The sequence below is a fragment of the Poecilia reticulata genome, chromosome 18 (genome assembly GCF_904066995.2).
Source record: "Poecilia reticulata chromosome 18, P_reticulata-male-v2, whole genome shotgun sequence".
NCBI classification, from domain to species: Eukaryota; Metazoa; Chordata; class Actinopteri; order Cyprinodontiformes; family Poeciliidae; genus Poecilia; species Poecilia reticulata.
Window position 1 is genome coordinate 303,434 of NC_088847.1, and position 25,201 is coordinate 328,634.

The following is a 25,201-nucleotide window of genomic DNA, read 5'->3' on the forward strand; positions in this document are numbered from 1 at the left end:
ATCAGAACAAATTAACGTTATGGAGCCCCTAAGCCAGAGGTCTCAAACTCCAGTCCTCAAGTACTGCAGTAAGGTAAGGTGAGGTAAGGTAATTTTATTTATATAGGACATTTTCAGCAACAAGGCAATTCAAAGTGCTTTACATGAATTAAAAGGAAATACAAACAACTAGATGTCTTTGCTCCAATATTCGCTCAATAGCAGAGCTATGTAGAGCTGGACTGCAAGTTAGTGACGCACTGTAGCCATTTAATTCAAGTTTCGCAACTCTGGTCTTCAAGGACTGCAGCTTGAGACCATTGCCCAAGGGGTGTTAGCTTCAAAATTTTACGCTCTTGTTTCGAATTAGAACACACAAGTCGGCTGATTCCTCTCTGGACTTTTATCATAAACATTCAAGGCAGGTGGTACAGGTCAAGAGTTCACTTTTTGGTTGCTTGCAACAACGTGTTATAAAACATGCACAGCAGCAGATTCCTGTTGCCTCAAAATACTTGGGTGTCCTTCACTCCCTCAAAGGCCCACGTTTTCTCAATGTGGAGTCAAAGTGGAGATCCGCTAGATATGTTTGCAAGTAGGTTTGTGCCTTTTTCCAAAAATCACGGACTCTTACAGGGAACTGCTTGGCAGGAAGCAGTGTTCACATCAAGTTGATTTATATGAGACCCCAAGCTGGTAAGGTTGAGTCAGAGCACAGTTGCAGGAATACTTGGCATGACTGCCACTCCCACTGCAGCTCTGGCAGTTGTGCAGTAGTTGCCCTGATGGAGAAACAAATGGCGCTAGGCACTCAACTGGCTCATCAAACTTGCTGGTATCCATTGTGATTGTGGGAAATGAAGAAATTAGTCATGAGAAATTTTGGCAGTCGGTAGGCTTGACAATAAAATCTCAACCGTCCACAGACAGAGCCCAGTTCACAGAATACACAGAGGTCCAATGAAATAGTGCTTATTTATTGCACATTCATAATTCAACAATCTTTATAAATCCAATAGTGTCTGCAACTGTACGCACTGTGAGTACTGTTGAGGAAAAATTAAAATTTTTAGTGTTTAACACAGTTTAAACCTTTTAGAACAAATTCCTTAATTTTGAACATGTTGCTGTTAGTGATTAGAAACTAAAACTATTGCTGGGTAAGTATTGAAATAGATCTGCAGGAGAGCTTCGGCTCAGACCCCTGGGGTCTTATCATTAAAGACAGGAGGTCATAAATTAACATATGCAGGAAGGTGGAGGACAGCATCACTTGAATTACTCTGAGAAAGGGAACTTTGGTCGGTTCACGTAACCAGGATGAGAAGTCTTCAAAACTAACATCTGACATGGTGTAAAAAACTGAACATAAAATGTTTTAAATCACTAACATTTAATTTGTAAGACATTTTTCTTAGTTATTAATAACATGTTTTGACTGAAAATTGTATTATCTTGTTTTAGAATTAATTTAGTCAATGATGAATGCATTTGAAATTGTATTATTTCTGACTATATTAGAATCAAATGAAAGTGTTTTGTATAGTATTAGAAAAATACTTAGGTTTATGGTGAATGAATGTCTTAATTCTTATTTGAATATTATATTAGGTTAGAAACAGGAATTGTACTTCATTATTTTCTGTTGATATTATCTATTGCTTTTGGTTTGATATCAGGACTAAACTTTGGAGATGCTGAGTGCAGAACAACAAATTGGGTTTTTGGAGAACTTTTCATTGAATTAAAATACAGTATTAAAGGTTTGTTCCTGGCAGAGCAGGAGAGAAACCAGAATTTCAGTTACCTGTGAGGTTCCTTCATCTGTTTCTCTTGGCCCAGATGGCTGTAGAGTCTCAGGAGGCCGGATAGTGTTAAGAAAATAAATTTAAAATAAGTTAGTTTTAACCCCTTATGATGGACACAAACTTTGGATCTGGCGTTCCCTCGCCCGGACGAGGGTCACCGGGACACCACTCTGGAGCCAGGCCTGGAGGTGGGGCATGATGGCGAGCGCCTGGTGGCCAGCCCGAAGAGGAGACATGGGTCCCCCCTTCCGATGGGCTCACCATCTGTCCGAGGGGCCAAAGGGGTCGGGTGCATTGTGCTATGGGCGGCAGGCGAGGGACGGGACCCTGGCGGTCTGATCCTCGGCTGCAGAAGCTGGCTCTTAGGACGTGGAACATCACCTCTCTGGTGGGGAAGGAACCGGAGCTAGTGTGCGAGGCTGAGAGGTTCCGACTACAAATACTCTGCCTCACCTCGACACATGGCTCTGGTTCTGGAACCAGTCTCCTTGAGAGGGGCTGGATGTACTTCCACTCTGGAGTTGCCCACGGTGAGAGGCGTCGGGCTGGAGTGGGCATATTTGTTGCCCCCCATCTGGGTGCCTGTACGTTGGGGTTCACCCCGGTGAACGAGAGGGTAGCCTCCCTCCGCCTACGGGTGGGGGGACGGGTTCTGACTGTTGTTTGTGCTTACGGGCCAAACGGCAGTTCAGATTACCCACCCTTCTTGGAGTCCTTAGAGGGGGTACAGGAGAGTGCCCCTCCTGGGGACTCCCTTGTGTTACTGGGGGACTTCAACGCTCACGTGGGCAATGACAGTGAGACCTGGAGAGGCGTGGTTGGGAGGAACGGCCTCCCCGATCTGAACTCGAGTGGTGTTCTGTTGTTGGACTTCTGTGCTCGTCACGGATTGTCCATCACGAACACCATGTTCAGGCAGAAGGGCGTCCATATGTGCACTTGGCACCAGGATGCCCTAGGCCGCAGTTCGATGATTGACTTTGTCATCGTCTCATCGGATTTGCGGGCATATGTCTTGGACACTCAGATGAAGAGAGGTGTGGAGCTGTCCACTGACCACTACCTGGTGGTGAGTTGGCTCCGGTGGTGGGGGAGGAAGCCGGTCAGACCTGGCAGGCCCAAACGTGTAGTGAGGGTCTGCTGGGAACGTCTGGCGGAGTCCCCTGTGAGACGGAGCTTCAACTCTCATCTCCGGCAGAACTTCAAACACGTTCCGGGGGAGGTGGGGGACATTGGACATCCGTACCTCCATTGCCGAGGCAGCCTATCGGAGCTGCGGCCGCAAGGCTGTTGGTGCCTGTCGTGGTGGCAACCCTCGAACCCGTTGGTGGACACCTTTGGTGAGGGATGCTGTCAAGCTGAAGAAGGAGTCCTACCGGGCCTTTTTGGCCTGTGGGTCTCCAGAAGCAGCTGATGGGTACCGGCAGGCGAAACGGCATGCGGCTCGGGTTGTCGCTGAGGCAAAAACTCGGGCAAGGGAGGAGTTTGGAGAGGCCATGGAGACAGACTTCCATATGGCTTCGAGGTGATTCTGGTCCACCATCCGGCGTCTCAGGAGGGGGAAGCAGTGCAGCACCAACACTGTTTATAGTGGGGATGGTGTGCTGCTGACCTCAACTCGGGACGTTGTGGGCCGGTGGGCGGAATACTTCGAAGACCTCCTCAATCCCACCAACATGCCTTCTGTTGAGGAAGCTGAGCCTGGGGACTCTGGGTTGGGCTCTCCAGTCTCTGGGGACGAGGTCGCCGAGGTGGTCAAAAAGCTCCTCGGTGGCAGGGCCCCGTGGGTGGAGGAGATCCGCCCGGAGTTTCTTAAGGCTCTGGATGTTGCAGGGTTGTGTTGGCTCACACGACTCTGCAATATCGCATGGACATCGGGGGCTGTTCCCCTGGATTGGCAGACTGGGGTGGTGGTCCCCTTGTTTAAAAAGGGGGACCGGAGGGTGTGCTCCAATTACAGGGGGATCACACTCTTAAGCCTCCCTGCTAAGGTCTATTCAGGGGTCCTGGAGAGGAGGGTCCGTCGGATAGTCGAACCTCGGATTCAGGAAGAGCAGTGTGGTTTTCGTCCTGGTCGTGGAACACTGGACCAGCTCTACACCCTCAGCAGGGTCCTGGAGGGTGCATGGGAGTTCGCCCAACCAGTCTACATGTGTTTTGTGGACTTGGGGAAGGCGTTCGACCGTGTCCCTCGGGGGGCCCTGTGGGGGGTACTCCGGGAGTACACCATTGATCTCTCTAAATTGGCAGGTTCCCCTTACCACCTGGTCTCGTGAGCTGACAGCATTCCGGACACCTTGGGGCCTCCATCAGTTCACCGTCATGCCTTTTGGGCTTCATGGAGCACCTGCAACCTTCCAGAGACTTATGGATAAGGTACTGGGAGGTCTTTCAAATTTTGCATCTGCTTATTTAGATGATATTGTCATCTACAGTAACAGCTGGGAGGACCATCTGCAACATCTTAAGGCTGTTTTTGAGTCTCTTCATGCTGCAGGTCTGACTGTTAATGCAGCTAAATGCACCCTGGCCAAGAAGGAAGTTCAATATCTCGGACATGTTGGCAATGGAGTCATCAAACCTCAGATCCAGAAGGTTCAAGCAATTCAGTCGTGTCATCTGTCGTGCCAGGACAAAGCTAAAATCCTTCGTTGGAATGTCGGGTTGGTACCATAAGTTCATTCCTAACTTTTCTGCCAGAGCTGCTGTGCTTACAGATATGACCAGTACCAAGAGACCTAATCAGCTTCAGTGGTCGGAGGAAGCAGAGAGAGCTTTTAAGGACATCCAAGGTGCCTTGAGTGGACCTCCAACATTACACTGCCCTGACTTTGACCAGCCATTTATTTTGCAAACTGATGCATCTGGACGTGGGCTGGGTGCACTGCTGCTTCAAGGGACCCCCGGGGGTACGTCATCCAATTGCTTTTATAAGCCGAAAGCTCTACCCAAGGGAAACTTGATACTCCACTATAGAAAAGGAGTGCCTAGCTGTGAAGTGGGCCTTGGATTCACTCAAATATTATCTGTTGGGGACACGGTTCATCCTGGAAATGGATCACAAGGCTCTGAAGTGGCTTGAAATAATGAAAGACTCAAACAGCAGAATAACTCGCTGGTACCTGGCGATGCAACCATTCCAGTTTGATGTCCATCACATCCCTGGGAAGCTGAACTCTACTGCTGACTACCTGTCACGCTGGCCCATGGAGTTTCCAGAAGAGGGGGCGTGTGTGGAGGTTCCTCCATCTTTTCCCCAGTTTTAAGGACTGGCTGGCAGAAGGTGGTTGGTCAAAAAGAAAACCAGGAAGTGGAACAGTCCATCAGGCTGCTGGAAGCAGGGGACTTGATGTGAAAGAATCTGCCTCTCTCCACTAATAGCATAATTGCTATTACCTTTTTGGTATTAGGTTATTTTGGTTTTTATAGTTGTGTTTATAGGGGGGTCGTCCTGCCTCAAGTAGAGGAGTTTAAGTATCTGGGGATCTTGTTCACGAATGAGGGAAGAAGGGAGCGGGAGATCGACAGGCGGATTGGGGCAGCGTCTACCGTGAAGCGGGCGTTGTACCGGTCCGTCATGGTGAAGAGAGAGCTGAGCCAAAAAGCGAAGCTCTCGATTTACCGGTCGATCTACGTTCCCACCCTCATCCATGGTCATGAGCTTTGGGTCATGACCGAAAGAACGAGATCACGGGTACAAGCGGCCGAAATGGGTTTCCTCCGCAGGGTGGCTGGGCTCTCCCTTAGAGAGAGAAGCTCGGTCATCCGGGAGGGACTCAGAGTAGAGCCGCTGCTCCTCCACATCGAGAGGAGCCAGTTGAGGCTCGGGCATCTGGTCAGGATGCCTCCTGGACGCCTCCCTGGTGAGGTGTTCCGGGCACGTCCCACCGGGAGGAGGCCTCAGGGAAGACCCAGGACACGCTGGAGGGATTACGTCTCTCGGCTGGCCTGGGAACGCCTTGGGATTCCCCCGGAGGAGCTGGAAGAAGTGGCTGGGGAGAGGGAAGTCTGGACCTCCCTTCTGAAGCTGCTGCCCCCGCGACCCGACGCCGGATAAGCGGAAGAAAATGGATGGATGGATGGATAGTTGTGTTAAAGTCAAAATGTTTTAGTTTAAATTAGTCATGTATGTTTATACATTATTTGTCTTTGTCTCCTTCCCCACCCCTCCTCTTTGTGTAGGCTAGCCTGTTTGTATAAATTCCCCTGTGTGTTCATTGTGTGAATTCAGTCTTTGGTTTGTTATCTTGAGTGATGTTCCCTTAGTTGATTTCTTTTGGGCCCATTTTGCTATATTTTTTAGATTTGTTGTTGAAACCTTTTGTTGAGATTTTCTTTGGAAAAAAATAAATAGAAATAATTTTTTTATATATGCTTTTGTCCTTGTCCTTTACTGGTTGGACCATCACAACCTCCCAGACATAAGAAAGTATCAGTTTAGCGCTCGCATGCGGGTAGCTGCTGACTGGATACAGAAATCAGTTTCTCTCTGGCTTGATATAGAGAGTTCCATGTCTAACATCCCTTTGAAAAACTTACTATTCTTTAATAAACTTAAAAATGTAAAAATGTGTTGTAGTAACTGTTGAGGAAAATAAATATTCTTAGTGTTTAATACAGTTAATCTTACCACATGTGAAAAAGGTAGATTGAGCAGGATTAGTTGGAGTAAGAAGTTAGCCCTGCTGAAAAGAATGTCTGTTATCAGGAAGGAACCACGTCATAAATGAACTCTGGCACACAGGCAGCGAGGAGACTTCTCAAGTCATCTCCCACAGGGAGAAAACACTAAAACTTAAGGAAAAACAAACTAACACATAATACTTTTAATAATTGCAATTTAATTAGTAGAATATTTTAAACACCGGAATGCCTTTTGTTGTACTGCATTTTCCAACAAATACCATTCAGTTAAAATTAACATTACTTGAAGTAGTCTAATTTGTAGTTTTATATTAACAAGTACATGGAGTCTCTAACCTAGGCCAAATGGTAATATCAGTTAAATATAATCAAAACTAGCATAACATTAATTAGAAAATGTCTAGAATGAATGTGTTTTTATTGAAGCTGTTCAGGTATATTCTATAAGTGTCTTAATCCTTAAAATCTGCACTTTGATCTAAGAGAATGGAGAGGTTCTGGACCACTTTGCGTACCAGGCTTCATGTCAATTTAAAATTACTGCACTGATCTGTATTTGTAGGAATTTGCCCGACAGGGAAATAAAATAGGTTTAAGACAGGTTAGCTTTTGGTTGAACTCTGGTAAAACTAGAGGCTTTGTTCCAACCAGGAATTAGGAATAATATCACATTTCAAACTGGCATGAGAAGAGCTTGCTCTAAATGACCCTCTGCATTGTCTACATAGAGAAGCGCTGTAGCCCTGAATTAAACGGGTCTCAGAAGGTAATAAAATTGCTTCGGACATCCCAACTTAGTAATTTGAAACTAGTTGTAGCCGTACAAGGAGAACAACATGCCTTAATTGCATAATTGCATAAATTAAAACAAAGAAAACACCCTTTTTGAATAAAAGTATGGTCCCCAGAGCAATGAATCAGATTTGCTATTTGCAGCCGCATGGCAATCTCCAAAAAACGTGTTTTTTGCCTTTTTTCTGTTTCTCTATTTTCCTACACTTCTACTTGCCTCAGGTAAATGAATGTCTGTTTTAGTGTTTGAAGTGTCTGTGTTGTCGATGTGATTTTATACTTTTAAATGTTGGAATAAACTCTGAAAATGCATGACGTGGAGCGCTTGATTGTTATCTGTGTGTGGCTTTTGTTTCCACTCATGGCATCATTGAAGATCGGAGGACAAGAGAATATAATACAAGATAAGTTACTGATTTTATTCTCTTACATAACCCTCTCACCTTATCTACTGTTAAAGCTTGGCGAATAATTCAAAAGCTTGAAGGCAGGTCTCACCTAACATCCCTTTTCACTCCATTATGTGATAATCCCCTTTTTCCACCTGGGATTTCTGATGTGTGGGCAACAAAATGTTTTTCTGTTCTTTCTGATTTAATGGACGGACCAAACTTGATGTCCTTTGATCAGGTAATTACCAAATATAATATTCACAGACATGATTTCTTTCGGTATTTACAGGTGAGGGACTACATTTTGAAGAACACATCGTTGCTCAGCAACCAAAATGTCTCTGATTGTGAAAATCAGTTATTTAAGTCAAAAATTATAAGCTCTATTAAGACCTGTTATACCTTATTAAAAAAAACTGGGGGTTACAAAACTGTCTTAAAGGAGACATGGAAGAAAGAGCTATGGAGATCAGCAATGAGGCTTGGGATGAAGATTGGGAAGATGCTAAATATTTAAGTGTTTGTAATAAGGTTAAAGCTATTCAACTAAAAAGTTTACATTGTGCCCATATGTCTCCATATCTACGTCACCAATTTAATCCAGACTTTCTCCGCTTTGCCCCAAATGTAAAATAGAGGTGGGTAATCTAACTCACTGTCTTTGGTCCTGTAGTAAAATTCAACAATTCTGGTTCAGTATAAAGGAAGAGTTGGACAAGATCTTTTCCATTAGCACTGGGTGTAATCCAATGTATATGTTACTGGGAATGAAAAACAGCCTTAAGAAGAACTGTGAAAAACATCTGTACAGGATGCTCACATTCTGTGCCAGGAAATGTGTCCTCTTGAACTGGACAACAGATAAGGCTCCATCCAAAACACAATGGCAACGGACTGTCCTTGAATGTGTTGTTGGACTTTCTAACTAGTAAATTACACAATAAAAAAACTATGTTTCATAATATTTGGGACCTCTTTATACTGGTCTAGATATTTCTGCTATTTTTTCCAAGTAGCCTCCATAATATATTGCAATAATGTGCCTTCATTTCTTTCCTTTTTTTTGTCTGAGCCGGGGTAATGTTAATGTTGATGTTACTGTATGATTGCTTGTTTGTCTGTATTAAAATACAGACATAACCAATAAACATATGTTGGAAAAAAAAGCAATCCTCCATTAGATCAACTTCCTTTCAGGCTGTGACTCAACATCACTGACTGGCAGCTAGCCCTGAAATACTTAGGCTGAGAGGAAGAACATGATGCGGTCCAGGCTCTGGACCTCGGCTTGGCCACTCCCCCCCCCCAAAGTAAAACTCACGTCATAAGCTCCAGCTTTAATCTGCTGGTACAGTCTATGCTGGTCCTCATCCCAGAACGGAGGGTATCCTACCAGCAGAATATAGAGGATCACCCCTAAAAACACAAAAACAAACAAGATAGTGGAAATAGAGTTTTATAACGATGATAATCTGCACATGGAAAGCATAAATCAGGATAAGGTGTGATTAAAGAAGACTTCACTTCATGCAAAATTATAAGGAAGCAAGAAAAAACAAATCATACATAATTCATGTTCAAACATGTATTTTATTGCAGAAATGTTCATATTTTCTCCTTATTGTTTGATCCATTGATTCTGACAAATGTTTGCACACAGTGCTAATTATTGAGTAGCCATAGTGAAAGGAACAAAGCAGGAAACAGCTGAACAGTGTATAATGAAAGGACAACACGCTCAATGATTGTGTTTGCTGGTGCTACCAGGAGTGATGTTTCTGATTGGTCGGCTGATTGCCAGGAAAAGATGAAAGGCTATTGATGCTGTGGATTCAGTTGGTCAGCACAAGTGTGTCCTACAGTGTGCGTGCGTGCGTGTGTGTGTGTGAGTGTGTGTGTGTGAGTGTGTGTGTGCGAGTGAGTGGTACATCTCAAGCCCAGGTAGCCTGGCCCATCAGACATGTGTGGAGTGGCTGTCAGCACCCATTAATTCAAGAGCTTACTGGGCATACACACACATGCACACGCACACACACACAAATCTACAGAGCAGAAAGAAACTTTGGATATGAGCAACTATTTTAAATGTAATGCTCATTCAATCTAATTTATGAACATATTTATTGTGATATTTGCATTCAGCTGTCCAACACATTCAATGGCCAACACATTAGCTGTGTTGTATCTTTGAAACTGTAAATCATAGAAATTTTTGCAGTGATAATGCACGCCGCCTTCTAAGCTGGATATGGCTGTATTTTATCATTACAGTGCAGAAAATCTCAGTTGTATTTTGATCCATTTACTGTCAATGGCTACTTTCACACACCAGCTGCTCTTGATGTTCAATTCCATGTATTTGCTGAAATATCTTCTGTGTGGTCGTTTATACTTGAATGGTGGGACTGCAATTAGATTTCTGTGAGAACAGTTTACGCCCCCAAAAAGACTCATGTGACCAGAAGAACAGACATAACAGACATACAGAAGCAGGGCCGGGCCAAAGCATAAGTAAACTAAGCAGCAGCTTAGGGCCCCAGGGGCCGCTAGGGAGCCAAATGCAATTGATTTTTTATTACTTTTTCTAGTAATAATATGATTCTATTACACACAATTTCACTATAAAGTTGTATATATGCGTGTGTGTGCACGCACATGTTTTCCTAAATACCGTAGTGAAATGTGCAGAAAACCTTACCACAGGCCCACATATCCACAGGCTTTCCATATGGATCTTTCCTCAGGACCTCTGGAGACAAATACCCTGGTGTACCAGCAAAACCTGAAACAGACAAACACACACACACACATTAACATTAAACTGGGCCATCTGCTATGTGAGAAAGTCCATTAAAAACATCTCAGTAACAAGTAGTTCACAGGACCCAGGGATTAATGTCCCCGGAAAGCCAGGTTTGTGAGTGGAGGTCAACAAACTGGAAGAAAGAAACACACTTAGCACCATGTAGAGCCCCTAGCTTAGCATCCGTACCGATCGAGATCAGGAACCACCTTGAGCAACAGGGACTATCTTTTATGGTTGGTGTATGGTGTACACGGTGTGCTCCAGGGCGTCACCTCTTGGTTTGTATGTGCTGAGTGTGCTGCGTAGAATATGACTGGCATATTCCAGTGGGTGCAGTTCTTTACCCAGTTTCAATAATCTACCAACGTCTTTTAAATAGTCAGTATTATGCATTTCCCAGGCACACAATGTCGCTTTATAATATTGTATCAAGTAACTGTTAACTTCAGTTGTTATAACTGAACAGTTATATATATATATATATATATATATATATATATCTCAAATATGACTTAAAAGAAATTTTACTTCAAAATTTAACACCTTGAAACTGGGCTTCTGTGTCTTTAAAAACTCCTGCTCTTTTTGAAACTCTGACTTCAGGAAATTATCACAACATGACTCCCCTATTAACCCTTTAATGTTTTTTTTATCAGAGTTGCATTGAAAATTAGCTTTTATATATGGAGCTCAGCAGGTGTTTGCCAGCAGCATTTATCATACACCTGGTGGAACTGAAGGAGTTGCAGGGGAGGGATGCTCTGCAAGGCGGGAGCTCGGAAACTGCAGTTCTGAGGAGGAGCTGCTCCTAGAAGGTGGATCTAGGTCCTATTGGTGTTTTGCACAGTTGAATGGTTGCCATGGAGATTAAAAGATTTTTCAAACAAGCATGAAAGAACTAAGGCAACACTCCAGATATGTTTACGATGAAGAAATAACATTATAGCATAATGTAAAGCTCAAAAAAGTTGATTTAATATAATACTGCCCCTTTGAAAGCTTGAACATTTGTGAACATGACTATTTGGTTGAGGATACAAAAATCCTCAACCAATGTCTTTGTCAGCTGACTGTGCTGCTACTCAGGTTTTCAATCTGCCGCCTGAGCATGAACATGAGTCCATTTCCCACAACATGTCTGTGTGAAGTGAGCTTCTCTAGCCTGGTTACTATAAAAACTAAAACCAGAGACAGACTGAGAGCTGTTGAGGAAGAGTTTTGTCTTTCTTCAATTTCTGCCAGGAAATCAGCTGTTTTCATCCAAACATGCACAGGTTTCACACCAGGTGGGTAAAATATACAGATATTGACATTTTGTACATGCAACTCTTCATATTGTAACAGTGAATATGAAGTGAAATGTTTCCCAAATATCATTGCTTCTTTCAGAATAAGAATTATTTTCTGTATTCCGGCTATAAGATGCTTGTGGATTAGTTAGTTTGACGTTTTCTACAACTTCTTTAAGTTTAACACCACAGTGTTGTGGCTGTTCAGGTGTATTTTTGAAGTGGACATGTTAAGTGCAAATAAGAAATGTAAAATGTGATAAAAATACATTTTTGTGTTTATTTGATTCCTATTCAAGAGACTTTGATAAGAATGACTGTATATGTCATATAGGCGGCTACAGAATATCTTTGTTTCCATTTTGGTTGGTGGTGTGCCTCGTGATTTCTTTCAATTCAAACAGTGCACCTTGGCTCAAAAAAGGTTGAAAAACACTGGTCTAGCTGACTTGGGTTTGTGCAGAGGATTGGGGTACTGTTGGGATTGGGTTGGGGTTTTGGTGCCCTACATCTCACGTTATGTTTTTTTGACCTAGATGCTGCTGCTGATCCCTTGCAGAGGTAGGTCCACCCCACACAGACCTACCCAAGTGTGGGGCATATTGGCTTCCCAATACGTGGTGTCTTGTGTCCATATGCGTGTACTCTCTAGTGTAGCAGCCTCTCTGCTGTTCTCACAATTTGTCACCTCCAGGTGACAATAAATAAGATGGATCTTATTTATAAGATCCATCTTATTCATAAGATGGATCTTTCCAACGGACGGTTTTCACTGAGAGACGTACGGTTTTCTCTACTTTTGGTGCTTATTGTCCCTCTGGAATTAATTTTGGAAATGTGGTTAGCAACTATTTAATTCAAAGTGGATTTCATCTAAACTTCCTTATGGTTTTCTTGGACTGGGAGGTATAATTAATTTAACTGCATAGATATATGGAAGAAGCAGGGAAAAAATAAGTACTACCGATCTCACTCAAATAAAAAAAAAGCTTGTACTTACCAAACCATGCCTGCTGGTCTCCCTGCACTTCTATAGCCAGGCCAAAATCAGCCAGCTTAACTGCTGCTCCCTTCAGTTTACTGGCTAGCAACAGGTTCTCTGGCTTGGATTGGAGACACAAAATATACTTTTAGTATTTCACAGCAGCACAGTCATGTAACAATAAGTTGAAAAGTTGAAACCAAAGGTAAAGGCGGAAAAGGTGTGGAGGGTTTCCCCCAGTGTATTATAAGCCAGGCGGACCGCGTTGATGCCATGAGCACTGGGCTCAGTAAGCTTTCTGGGGAAACCCTGCTATCGTTTCATGATGACATGAAAGACTAAAGTTAGAGCTCAGCTGAGCTAGAATCCAAACTGCTAAATAACCAAATCATGCCTCTGAGTCAGGGGTGTCAAACTCCAGTCCTGAAGGGCCGCTGTCCTGCAGTTTTTAGATGTGCCACAGGTACAAAACACCTGAATCGAATGGTTTAATTACCTCCTCAGTTCTCCAGAGCCTTGCTAATGACCTAATTATTCTATTCAGGTGTGGTGCAGCAGAGGCACTTCTAAAAGTTGCAGGACACCGGCCCTCGAGGACTGGAGTTTGACACCCCTGCTCTGAGTCATAAGCTGACTTCAGTAAGGGGAAGTGGGCGTCTGATCTCCAAACAGCTGGGTGGGGAGATGCTGATGGATTCTGCTTAAACCAGACAGAAGCAGATACTTGAAAGAATGTGACTAATGCTGAGATGGCAAAGGCTTCAGAGAAGGTGAATGACACACACTTTGTGACATTTATAAAAAAATGTTGCAATTTCTAATTCCAGAAATTGCAACATTTTTTTGTCTAACAGTAAAATAACAGCAAAGGAAGAAAGTGATCATCTACTCCCATTAATTTATTCAATAAATGTTCAGAAATGAAGGTTTCACATTAAGTTCTTCACATAAATGAGATATACGGAGGATGAGTGGATATGAATGGTGAATCTGGAAGGAAGTTGATAACATGACTTGTTTTTCCATCTACAGCAGCAATCACTGTTAAACCAGCAAGATGCTGCTCCCAAAACTGAGAAAACATTTCAGTGATATGCAGGATGTGGTGCTCATTTCCAGCTCATATCACTTCCTGCTAGCTGCTGAAATTAAGTTGGATCCAATACGAAAAACCATACCATGCATACAGACTGAAGAGCTGAATGCCCAGCACACACTGCGTTCCATGTAATCAAGACATCTGAAGGTTGGAGTTGGGTTAAGGTGAAATTAGTACGTCTGAAAACATAAGATAAAGCTCTCTGGAATGACCTGGTCCATAGTAGGGCTGCACTGATAAAGCAGCAGGCCAATAAATCGGTGCCGATTTCCTTAGTTTTGGGTTATCGACCAAAACTTGGATGAAAAATGTATCTTATCCACCAATGTACTCAAAATCCACACAGGACTGGAAATCGGTTAATGTCCCCTTGTAAGAGTGGGCTGACCCACCAGGTCACATCTGTACATGTGGTTAAAAATAGTCACCCCACCCCTCAGTATAGTGTGAAGCACCCCAAAGTGCTTCACACTACATTTTAGTCATTCACCCATTCATGCACACGCTGATGCTGATAAGCTACAAGCCTGCAGTCTGACAGAGGTGAGACTGCCAAGCACAGTCACTACTGGGTCCTCTGACCTCTGCAAGCAAGCAAGGTAGGTGAAGTGTCTTGCCCAAGGACACAACAACAGAGGCAGGTGGAGCGGGGATCGAACCAGAAACCTGTCGATTGCAGGGAAAACTCCTACCACTGTCGACCCTATGAAATATGGTAAATGGTAAAGGGCTCTGTACTTGTATAGCGCTTTATCAAGTCCAGAGGATCCCAAAGAAATTCACACTACAGTCATTCACCCATTCCCTCATGCTGATGGTGCCAAGCTACTAGATGGTAGCCACAGCTGCTCTGGGGAAGTCTGGCAGAAGTGAGGCTGCCCTGCACCGGAGCGGGGTGAAGTCCTACCCTGATGTCGCCCCACAATTGATGTCAAAATAAGGCAACCAATTTGGCTTTAGTACATTTTGGTATGCAGAGGAGCTCATGGATGTGACTATATTATTCGCATCCATGAATAATATCACTAACCCTTTGAGGCTTTAAAACAAGTCAACATCATCAGCCCTACACCATAGTACTTCTCAGCTATTAAGTGCTTGTGCTGATATGCTACTTGTGGTTTTTGTCATATTCAGCACATTCACAGTATCTGGAGGTCTGTACTCGGTTCCTAATAACACAAGGACAGACAAATACATACATATTGATGAAACCATGAAACATTTTCTAATTGTTCTGCCTTTAACAATACAGACAGCAGTTAAGATTTCAAGAGTCTGAGTTGGAACTCTTTCTTCATTTCTTTAGGCATATCATTGGATCTTAATATCCGTTACTGAAGAGAATTGGAAGTTCTATTTAAGAACATCTCTGGTATATCAATTTATGCTTTAAAAACCAAAGGGCATTATGGGGGTCCAGGGCCGGTCATAATGTGGTGGACCCCATTTCTTGGGTAAGGGTAAGGTGTTAATCTGGGTAGAAATACAAACGTGTGTGTGTGCGTGCGTGCATGCGTGTGTGTTTTCCTCCTTATTTGTTGATGGGCTGATTTGTTTCCCTGTAGTTGTTTGTCTTAGAGTTGGCCAACAAGCCATTCCAGTTGCCTGGCAACAGCCAATCAGGTCACTAAGAGGCAGCAGTCATCCAATGCAAAATGCAAGCTTATTATTGTTGAAAGTAAACAAAACCTTGCACGCACACACACACCTGCTGCATTTGGTTACCAAATGAGATCTTTCTGAACAAACCACATTCAGAAAATCTGCTTTAGAAATTTAGAAGAAAATAAAAAGTTGAATGTAACATGATTTTAATTCAAATTGTTCACAAGAAATGTATTCTAAATATACATCAGCTTAATTTTAAAACCAAATAGTTTGGTGATTAAGTTAGAAAAAGATGGTTTGCATTTAGAAGGGAAGAATCAGCCAAAAGTAGAACAAAAGGCAGAGTGAGGTCACAGAACAGGGATGTAAACATATGTCCACTTACCTTGAGGTCACGGTGAACCACACCCATCTGGTGGCAGTGAAGCACAGCCTCTAGGATCTGCTGAATGCAATGACTGCATGCAAACACCAAGGGGCCTTGGGTTAGTGACAAGCTCTTACCTACAACACATCCCTGTGCTTGCTTTAACACTTGGGCAGCTGCTGACCGTGTTAGTGGTGAGCCTGTGCAGGAAGGTTAAATCTGACTGACCACAAGAACCATTCATGAAAGTGATCAACATACTAAACGGGATTCTGGAGACGTTTCTCTGTGGCTGTAATAGCTGACCTAGCACAGCCCATTTTCTGCTCAGGTGTCAAAACAAAAGTGGGTTTCAACCCTGACCAACCAGAGGAAGGACCACGGATGAGAGGAGGGAGACAGTGGTACACCTCTTCCTGCTTCCTTTCTGTTCCCTCATAAATCTCTCTCTCCTTACAAAGATGTTAGTTTGAGCCACCATGCAGACTACCTGGATTTTATTAACAGTGAAAATTATTTCCTCTGGTGCTAATGAAGACACTTAAAAGTACTAATTTAACCAGTGGTGCCACTGCTAACTAAAAAAACTAGTTGTGCTAAACCTACAGAACTAATTTAGTTTCACTAATGCTTAAGGGCTATACTGAAATGGTGTTTAGTGGAAGCTAATGCTAGCCAGTTTCTGGTTCTGCATGTTGGTGGGGAGTTTTCCTTTCCACTGTTGCTACATGCTGGTCCAGGAGGAGTGAATCCTGCCAGTCGATGACTTGATACAACCTGCAAGGTTTCCCAAGATGGAAAACTTTTTAAACAAATTTTAATGTTAAACAGAGTCTGACTGATAACTAGAATAAATTTGGAAAATATATATGATTTGACTTTTTTGTTTGCAATGTTCCTTTAGATGGAATGTGTTGTGGATTGGTGCTATTTATATAAAGTGATGCTTTTGTTCCTCAGGTTTTCTGCTCATTATCATTCTCTCTTTATCACATTTAACATCAACAGCAGCATGCCATGCCACCACAATAACCATCCCCCTATACACTTGAGATGCACCGATCAGGTATTAATATCTGTATCAGTCCAGACATTGAAAAAAATTCTAAATCAAAATTGATGGCATAAATGTGATGCATACTTGTGCATGAAGGCCTTTAAAATGTATGGACATTTTTTTCAGTGTGCTTCAATACAATGCAAAACATGAGAAAAAAAAGTTTTTATTACAGAAACATTACATTTTTAATTTCTACAGCTATGTCACAGTAGCCCCTCATTACTATTTGATACTGTTATGATGTTAAAACAGCAAGCTGTCCCTCCTCCTCTGCCTCATCACCTGTTTGGTCCCTGCTTGTGTCAGAGTGTGGCTTTAACATTGGGCTACATGCATTATGTGCTCTGTATAAAATTGAAGCAAGCAATGATGATGTCTAGCGGGCTGAAAGCGCTACTCCATCCATCACCTGCTTCTCTGCCAACCTGTCTCCATCTTCCTGCCACAGGTGGGCAGTGAAGCAATCTGGCAGGGCAGATGAGCAAGCAAAGGGCAGGTTCAGGGTGTGCCAGAGGCGACCCTCAGAGGAACAGTAATTGGTCGATTGATCAGGCACTTTAGAAGCAAGGCAAGGTGCCACAGGTGGGCAGAGTGGTCACTCACTGACCTTCAGGTCCCTGTGTACGATGCCATTTATGTGGCAATGATTTACTTTCTAGACTCTGCTGTATGCAGTGACTGCAGAGGAGACAAAGACACCGGCAGAGAAGCAAAAAGGAGAGGAAAAGGGAGAGTTTAGGTGATATCAGGCTGACAGAATACAGAAGCACAGAAATCAGCACAGACGGTGAACAGTTCAGCTTTCAGTGGAACGGCTGGGACTGTGGCCCAAAGTCTTTTCTATAGTGTGCTTATTATGGGGCTTAAATAACGTGTGACGTTTATGTTAAATATACTTCACTTACAAGTGCAAATATATTTTATATAAATAATCAAAACTGGCCTTTACATTGTTTTTCAAAGCAGATGACACATGACACAAAACAAACCGGCAGCTGTCATTTTTAAAACCTTTTAAAAACTGAGGTCATTACAAGGCCATCATCTATTGATAGTGATAAACTCTAAAGCTCCTCAATATGACAGCATCTGAAATGACTGAAGTGTGAACTATGAAATTAATCTCTACTAAGCTGAATCTCTGTTAGATCATCAGACCATAAAGATTCTGTTTTTAGGTGGATCCATTCCATAAATCACACAGAGACGGGGAATAGACCATGTTCCAAATTATTCTGCAAGTGATATTTTCTCAGATTTTCTTAAATGGTCAATGCAAATGATGGTCAGTATAATTTTCAAGTCATGAACTATTACAGTATAAATCAAATTTTACTGAACAAACCTCCCAATGAGAACAGTATTTTTTCCAAAAATAAACTCAAACTGCACTGTTCTAAATTATTATTGCACAGCAGATTTTCTAAACATTTTATGGATTATAAAGAACTGCAAACGGTCACGCTTTGAAAGTGCAGCATTAAGTGGTCACAGGTACTAAAATCAAAAGCTATTTCAATGTAAAACATCTTAACAGACCGAGTTGCATGTTAACATAGGACCTCTTCTTTGATATCACCTGCACAATTCTTACATCCATTGAACTTGTGAGTTTGTGGATAGTTTCTGATTTAATTTCTTTGCAGGATGTCGGAATACCTTCCCAGAGCTGCTGTTTGATATGAACTGCATCTTGATATGAACCCTTAGATCTTCTGCTTGAGGATATTCCAAAGGTTCTCAATAGGGTTGAGGTCAGAGGAGGGTGGTGACCACATCATGAGTTTCTCCCCTTTAATGCCCAATAAAAGGGGCACACAGGAATTCCTTGCAGCATTCCTGTGTCGTGCTGCAAGGAATAACACAGAGGTATTCCTTGCAGCATGCATTGTCATGCATGAAGATGATTTTGCTACTGAAGGTACAGCTCTTCCTTTTGAACCATGAAAGAAGGTGATCAGTCAGAAAGTCCTTATACTTTGCTGAGGTCATTTTCACACCTTCGGGGTCTCTGAAGGGGCCGACCAGCTCTCTCCCCATGATTTCGGCCCAAAAAATGACTCCACCACCTCCTTGCTGACGTCACAGCCGTGTTGGGACGTGGTGACCATCCACCACCAATCCACTACTGGGTCCATCTGGACCATCCATGGTAGCACAGCAGTCATCAGTGAACAAGCCTGTTTGAAAATTAATTTTTATGTACGGCTGGGCCCACTGCGACCGTTTCTGCTTGTAAGCACCAGTTAGTGGTAGCCAAATAGTAGGTTCATGCACCGCAAGCCTCTGGAGGATCTGACACCTTGAGGTTCGACATGCACCAGCAGCTTCAAATAACTGTTTGCTGCTTTGTAAGGGCATTTTAACAGCTGCTCTCTTAATCCGATTAATTTCTCTAACAGAAACCTTCCTCATTATGTCTTTATCTGCACAAATCCATCTTTGTTCTGAATCAGCCACAAATCTCTTCACAGTACGATAAAATACGATAAGGTATGACAAGATATGTTTTCATACCTTGTCATATGGCACTACACTATCTGATCATTTTGGTCAGCAAAGAGATCTTTTCTCTTTCCAATATTGCTTGAAACCTGAGGCTGATTAATAATGTGGATCATCCTTCTTAAGTAGATTTCCTTTAATTGAGCTAATCAACCCAGCTCTCTGAAATTAATTATAGTGATTCAAAGAGCCCTGACCATCTATTATATACCATCTATAAATTTAATAGCACAACAAAAAATGTAATCTTTATGACACTTAAATCCAATTTGCACAATAATTTGGAACACGATGTAAAAGAGGACTGACCGTAATGAAAGAAGGGATTACTTTTGGTATTAAAAGCATATGAGACATAGGAACAAAAATTCATGTGATGTGTACAGTTTTTAATGATTCATACTGATACATCGGATTGTTCCATCTCTAAAGTTTGTGCTTCCCTAAGCCTTCAAGGTCCAAAGTATAACACGTCTCACCAACATGTTATCCAAATATCATAAGATCAGACTCAACACTGACCTGGCATCAGCTTCGCTGTAGTACTCCCTGGCAACAATGTCCTCAAACAGCTCTCCACCAGTGACTCTGATGATAAGAAAACATGTGACATAGTTTGATAGAGTAAAATCAGATGGTTCTTCCCTTGTCTGCAGAAGAAAAAACCCTCACATTTCATCAAATTCTACATGTAAACTGATTCTGTCCTGAAATTAGGAGTGCACAAATACATCAGCCCGGATTTCCTTCATTTTGAAAAATTGACAAATGGCTGATACAGTCTTACCTACCAATCTCATCTCTCTCAAAGGCCGGCCAGGCGGCATGGGCGGGCACTGAGAGGACATCCACAGAGTCAGCTGTGCCAACTCTGCACTGGAAGTTTTTTTTTTTTTTACCTCAGAGTGTCCAACTTTCTGTTCCTATTCCTTTCTCGATTTGATACAATAGGAGTTCCCACACCTCCTTTATTTATTTATATATATATTCAGCCGTTACAGTTGAATCCATTGTTAACATGTCATAGCATGTTTTTCCAAGCCACCTTTAAATGCAACATGGAGCGCCAAGATGCTCATGCTGGGTTTACATCTGTGCAGCAGCAACAAAAACATGCTGCTGCTTGTGCAGAGCTGTTCAGGTGTTAGAACAGGGGTGTCCAAAGTGGGTCCTTGAGGCCCGGCATCCTGCATGTTTTAGTTCTCTCCCTAGTGGTAGTAACAACCTCCTCAGCAAGTCAGTGTTCTGCTTAGACCTTATAACGAGTCATCATTTGATCCAGGTGTGCTAAACCAGGGAGAGAACTAAAACATGCAGGATGTCGGGCCTCGAGGACCAACTTTGGACACTCCTGTGTTAGAATCATGGTAGCAAACCAACAAAAGGCAATTAAAGTTGTACAGTTTTTACCCCCTAAGCTAACAGAGTGAGTTGAGTAATGCTGTTGGATGCAGGTAATGGACTAGCTGATGCCAATACATCACATTAAGTTTGTTAACAAGAATAGGCTACTGCCGTGTTTCCCCGATTGTAAGACGTATCGGGGGTTTCAGGGGGGTCGGCTAATATAAGCCGTACCACGAAACACGGGGGTATTGCCGCCTCCCTCTCATCTAGCTGCGCGCTGCCTCCTGCCCACGTCCGCACCGTCTCCCTCTCCATACCGTCACCGCGCCGTCCCCTGCACTTCCTTTTATAAAACTGTTTTGTGGTGAATACAATACTGGTCAGGTTGTTAATAAATGTTAATTTTATGGTTAAAACAAAAAATTCGACAATTTTTTTCCAATATAAGACATACCCCGAAAGTAAGAAATAGTGGGGCTTTTGGGGATAAAAAGAAAGTAAGACACCGTCTTACTTTCGGGGAAACACGGTAGCATAGTTGCCATCTATACTAGGGCTGGTTATATTAACGTGAGTAATTTTTTGGGAAAAACTACTTATATGAGTAGTTTTACTGCACTGTACTTTTTTCTTTTAATTGAGCAATACTATTATTGCTGCTGATTTTGCATTTAAAGAAATTGACTTCAGAGATTAGAAACATTAGATTCTTAGATTTGTGTAACATATAAGCTAATGTTTATGTAAATTTAGGCATGATTACTCAACATTTTATACATGTCTCTGTTTACATCCTTGCTTATTTTGTATTAACATGATTATTTTATTCGAGAGGTTACACAAGAGGTGTTTATGTATTAATATTAAAGTAAAAGCTGCACCCCCTACATATAAATCAACTAAACCCCCAACTAAACTCCTCTGGAGCTGGGCTGCTAAAAGGTCTGAAAATGAACCAGTCTCCTTCTCATAAAAAAAGAGGGCTGAAAAACAGGTATTGGTCTAAATTGGCATCAGGAAAGAACAGTGATTGGTGAGGAATCTGCAGTTGGTACACCACTAGCAGAAATTCCATATTTCCCTTCTAACAAGCTATTCCTAGAAATACAGGTAGGAATGTGTACAGTTGAGGTCAGCATTATTAGCCCCCCGTGATGAAGCCACACAAACTTATTACCATTGAAATAACCTGAATAAAAAGTGTTCATACTTGTATTGCTTTCAAAAGAAGAGATAAAATATCCATAAAGTTTATGTTTTTTTATATGTTGAATTGTAACCAGACAACTGAATATCCACCTAAACCCCCTGCTCATTTTTTATGGGAGCTCATCTCCAAGCTAGCCTGGTCATTGCCTTCCTGTGCCTTCCCTTGACTCAGATTGTCTGTGGCTGATTTTTGTTATCGGGTGAACAGAAGAAGCAGTAGTGAACAATGACAATTTTCTGTGCTGTTTTAGAATTGTAGTCTGTAGTTTTAGCAATGGCAGCAGAAGAAGTGAAGGAAGCTGTTCAGTCCATGTTGGCGATGCTTCCAAATTAACAATAAAACTCGCCCGGATCGGCTCTTCTCTCTTCACAGTGGAGGACGGTTGTTCACAGCACAGGCAACTTCCAGTAAGCTTCTTAGCATCAAAGTGGTGCATTACATACCATCACGAACAAACGTTAGCAGTTAGGGTTAAAAGTTAAAATCTCAGCACAATCCAAACCTTCAGGTAGCAATCATTTCTCGACAGCTGAGAGCCTAGAGCAGGGGTCACCAACTCCAGTCCTCAAGGGCTACTACCATCCTGCAACTTTTAGATTCACCTCTGCTCCAAAATGTCTGAATTTCCTCACCAGCATTCATTCCTCTCTGCAATAGGCTGGAAATGAGCAGTTTATTTGATCCAGGTGTGTTTGAGCAGAGACACATCTAAAAGTTGCAGGACGGTAGCCCTCGAGGACTGGAGTTGGTGACCCCTGGCCTAGAGCCTCTGAACAAAGCAAACGCCGTAAAACAAGGGGCTGCTATTTTTAAGCAAAGATTTTTGGACAACCGACTAAAATCCTGTAGGAAGAACCAGGATGGATTAATGTACACCCCCTCAACTCTCATGAGGATATGGATGCAACATGTTTTTGTCATCCCCAAAACATGTAAGAGTTTTTGGTGTGACAGCTAAGAGTTAACTGTCTGATTGGGACATTAATATGACTTGGTAAAAAAAGAAGGAGTACTTACAGATCAAACACCAGATAGTGGAATCCTTCTTCTGATATGCTGTCGTGGAGCCGAACTGTGAAGAAAGACAAAGACCGACATGTCGGAGCAAGAAGCCAACTAACACAGGCTTCTTCATGACACACTTAACTACCATGAAGTGACATTAGCTTTAGGCTCTTCTCCACTAGCCCGCCTCTAACCAGTTTAGTCGCGGTCCACCTCAGCCAGATTCATTTTCCATCAGCAGATCCAGCACGGCTCTGCCTGGCCGTCAGTGGCGCAAAAAGTGGGTATGCAGCGCATGCAACGCATAGGGGCGCAGCACCAGAGGGGGCGCCAAAACCCCGTCTGGAGGGGGCGGTGCGCCAATGATGGTCTCCCATACACTTCAGCGCGCCTTACGCTCCTTCACCTCACGCACATAACAAGGTAAATGTAGCGAGTTTTACCTTTCACATATCGTCGCCTCAGGGAGGGGGGGGTAGAGTGAGCAAGCGTTGCTCCTTCACCCTGACGTTCCTTCCGTCAAGGGGGTGGCGATCTATGTTTCGCATCCACCTGAATAATGTGTAGTTGCGCCACTGTTTGCTGTTCTCAGATTTTTGCACCTACTTTTGCTGAGTACTGCATCGAAGTGATTTGATTGACAGCTGACCACATTCATTGATTGGCATCACTGAAAACTGCAAACAACATTTAATGGTTTTAGCTGTGGACTGCGGACTTGCCGTCTGATATCAGAGAGCTGCTCAGTATGGAGAAGTTTAAGTATGAGTTTAATCAGGAGCAGCAGCGAACACATGCCGTTACTTTTGCAGCAGAATGACCGTGATTAGCAGCATTGCTAGCAGTTTGCCACTCTGAAATACAGTAATAAATAAGAGAGAAGCAGTGAAGCTGTGGTCAACATTCTGACAGAGCTGCTGTTTTGAGTCGACACTGTGAAACACAGGAACTACATATTAGCTTGAGATGTGAATTTTATTTTTCATTTGGTTAAAAAGTAATAAAATTTACGCATGGCTACTGGTTTACATTTTTGACTGCATTACATGAATCCAAAAGGTTGCACATTTTAAGAAAGAAATGCCAGAAGGTAATTATATGTACAGCAAAATAATCAGCTGATCTCAGTCTTTATCATTATGTTTGGCCCAGGAATGAATTTTGATAAGACAAAAGCAAATATTTGGGTATATTTTGGTCCATCACAACCAGAACCTTGAGGTTCTCTATTGCTAAGTGTTGCTGCAAACATCAGAGGAGAGTCGACCACAGCTGCTGTTGCTCATGGCCTGCCCACATTAGTAAGGTACAGAGGAGATAATGGAAAAGCTCACTACGTAGAACCAAATTGCACTTTAACCGGTTCTTTTTCATTGCTCCAAATTGCCAGTGTAAACGAACCAACAGACTCTATGAGATTGGGTCTAAAACTGACATGTATGACCAAAACAGAAAAGATATGAAGGAAGAGAACAGCTTCTACTACATATATAACATTGTACCACACACGTCTGTGACATAACTATTGAGCAAAAGAAAAAACAAAGAAAATTATTTAGAATTATTCCTAATTCTGAATAATTCGGAAAATATCTAATCTTAGTTTAACATGGTAATAAAAGTCTAGCTAAAATATACAAAAATAAGTAAATTGATTTCCTCCATTTTCCCAAAGACCCAGTGACCTCTTTGCTTTATAATTCTTTCAACTGAAAGTGTTCTGATTTGATCGCAACTTTCATTAGTTAAGCAGGTTGTGGGCCCGGAGTAGCAGAACCTAGCAACAGGTTGAGGAGAAAACCATAGAAACCAGTGGATGGAGCAGGACACAGGATGCTGCAGTTTCCCTCATTTACCACTAATTCCTTCTGACAGGAATTTGTTTAGGAATGTGTTTAACTTCTTATTTTCTCTCACTTTTTCTCTCCACAGAAGCTACACCTATTCTGGTGCTCAGCTTAGCTGCGAGTCCTTCCTGGAGCAGAGCATCAGCTGACATACCGCTGCCATCAACTAATTGTTCTCATTCTCTTGCCATTAAATTTTGACTTTCATGAACATCAAAATTAATCCTACATCAGTTCATCCATTTCCTTTGGTACATTCTACTCTGTCTTCTCAAATCTCCAGTCGGTCGTAGCAGATGGCCACCTGTACAGTGCCAGGTTCTGGTTCAGCTGCAGGTTTCTTCCTGTTAAAGGGGATGTTTTCCTCTCTACTGTCGTTACATCCACCCATGGTATGAAGGATTGCTATAAAGTCAACAACAAAACAAGCAATTGCCACTACATGCTAGTCCAGAAGG

At 42.6% G+C, this 25,201-nt stretch overlaps 1 protein-coding gene across 16 annotated transcripts in view; it reads right to left on the minus strand.

Annotated features, from left to right (window-relative positions):
- camk2d1 (calcium/calmodulin-dependent protein kinase (CaM kinase) II delta 1) overlaps positions 1–25,201 on the minus strand; it is a 108,743-nt gene that overhangs the window by 37,128 nt on the left and 46,414 nt on the right. For all 16 annotated transcript variants that reach the window (XM_008434849.3, XM_008434851.3, XM_017310420.2 and 13 more), the window contains 6 exons: positions 22,909–22,963; positions 19,857–19,922; positions 15,788–15,860; positions 12,711–12,813; positions 10,314–10,397; positions 8,937–9,031 (listed from right to left, as the gene is read on the minus strand). In XM_008434849.3, the coding sequence (XP_008433071.1) occupies positions 8,937–9,031; positions 10,314–10,397; positions 12,711–12,813; positions 15,788–15,860; positions 19,857–19,922; positions 22,909–22,963 (476 nt within the window). The remainder of the gene's footprint in view (positions 1–8,936; positions 9,032–10,313; positions 10,398–12,710; positions 12,814–15,787; positions 15,861–19,856; positions 19,923–22,908; positions 22,964–25,201) is intronic.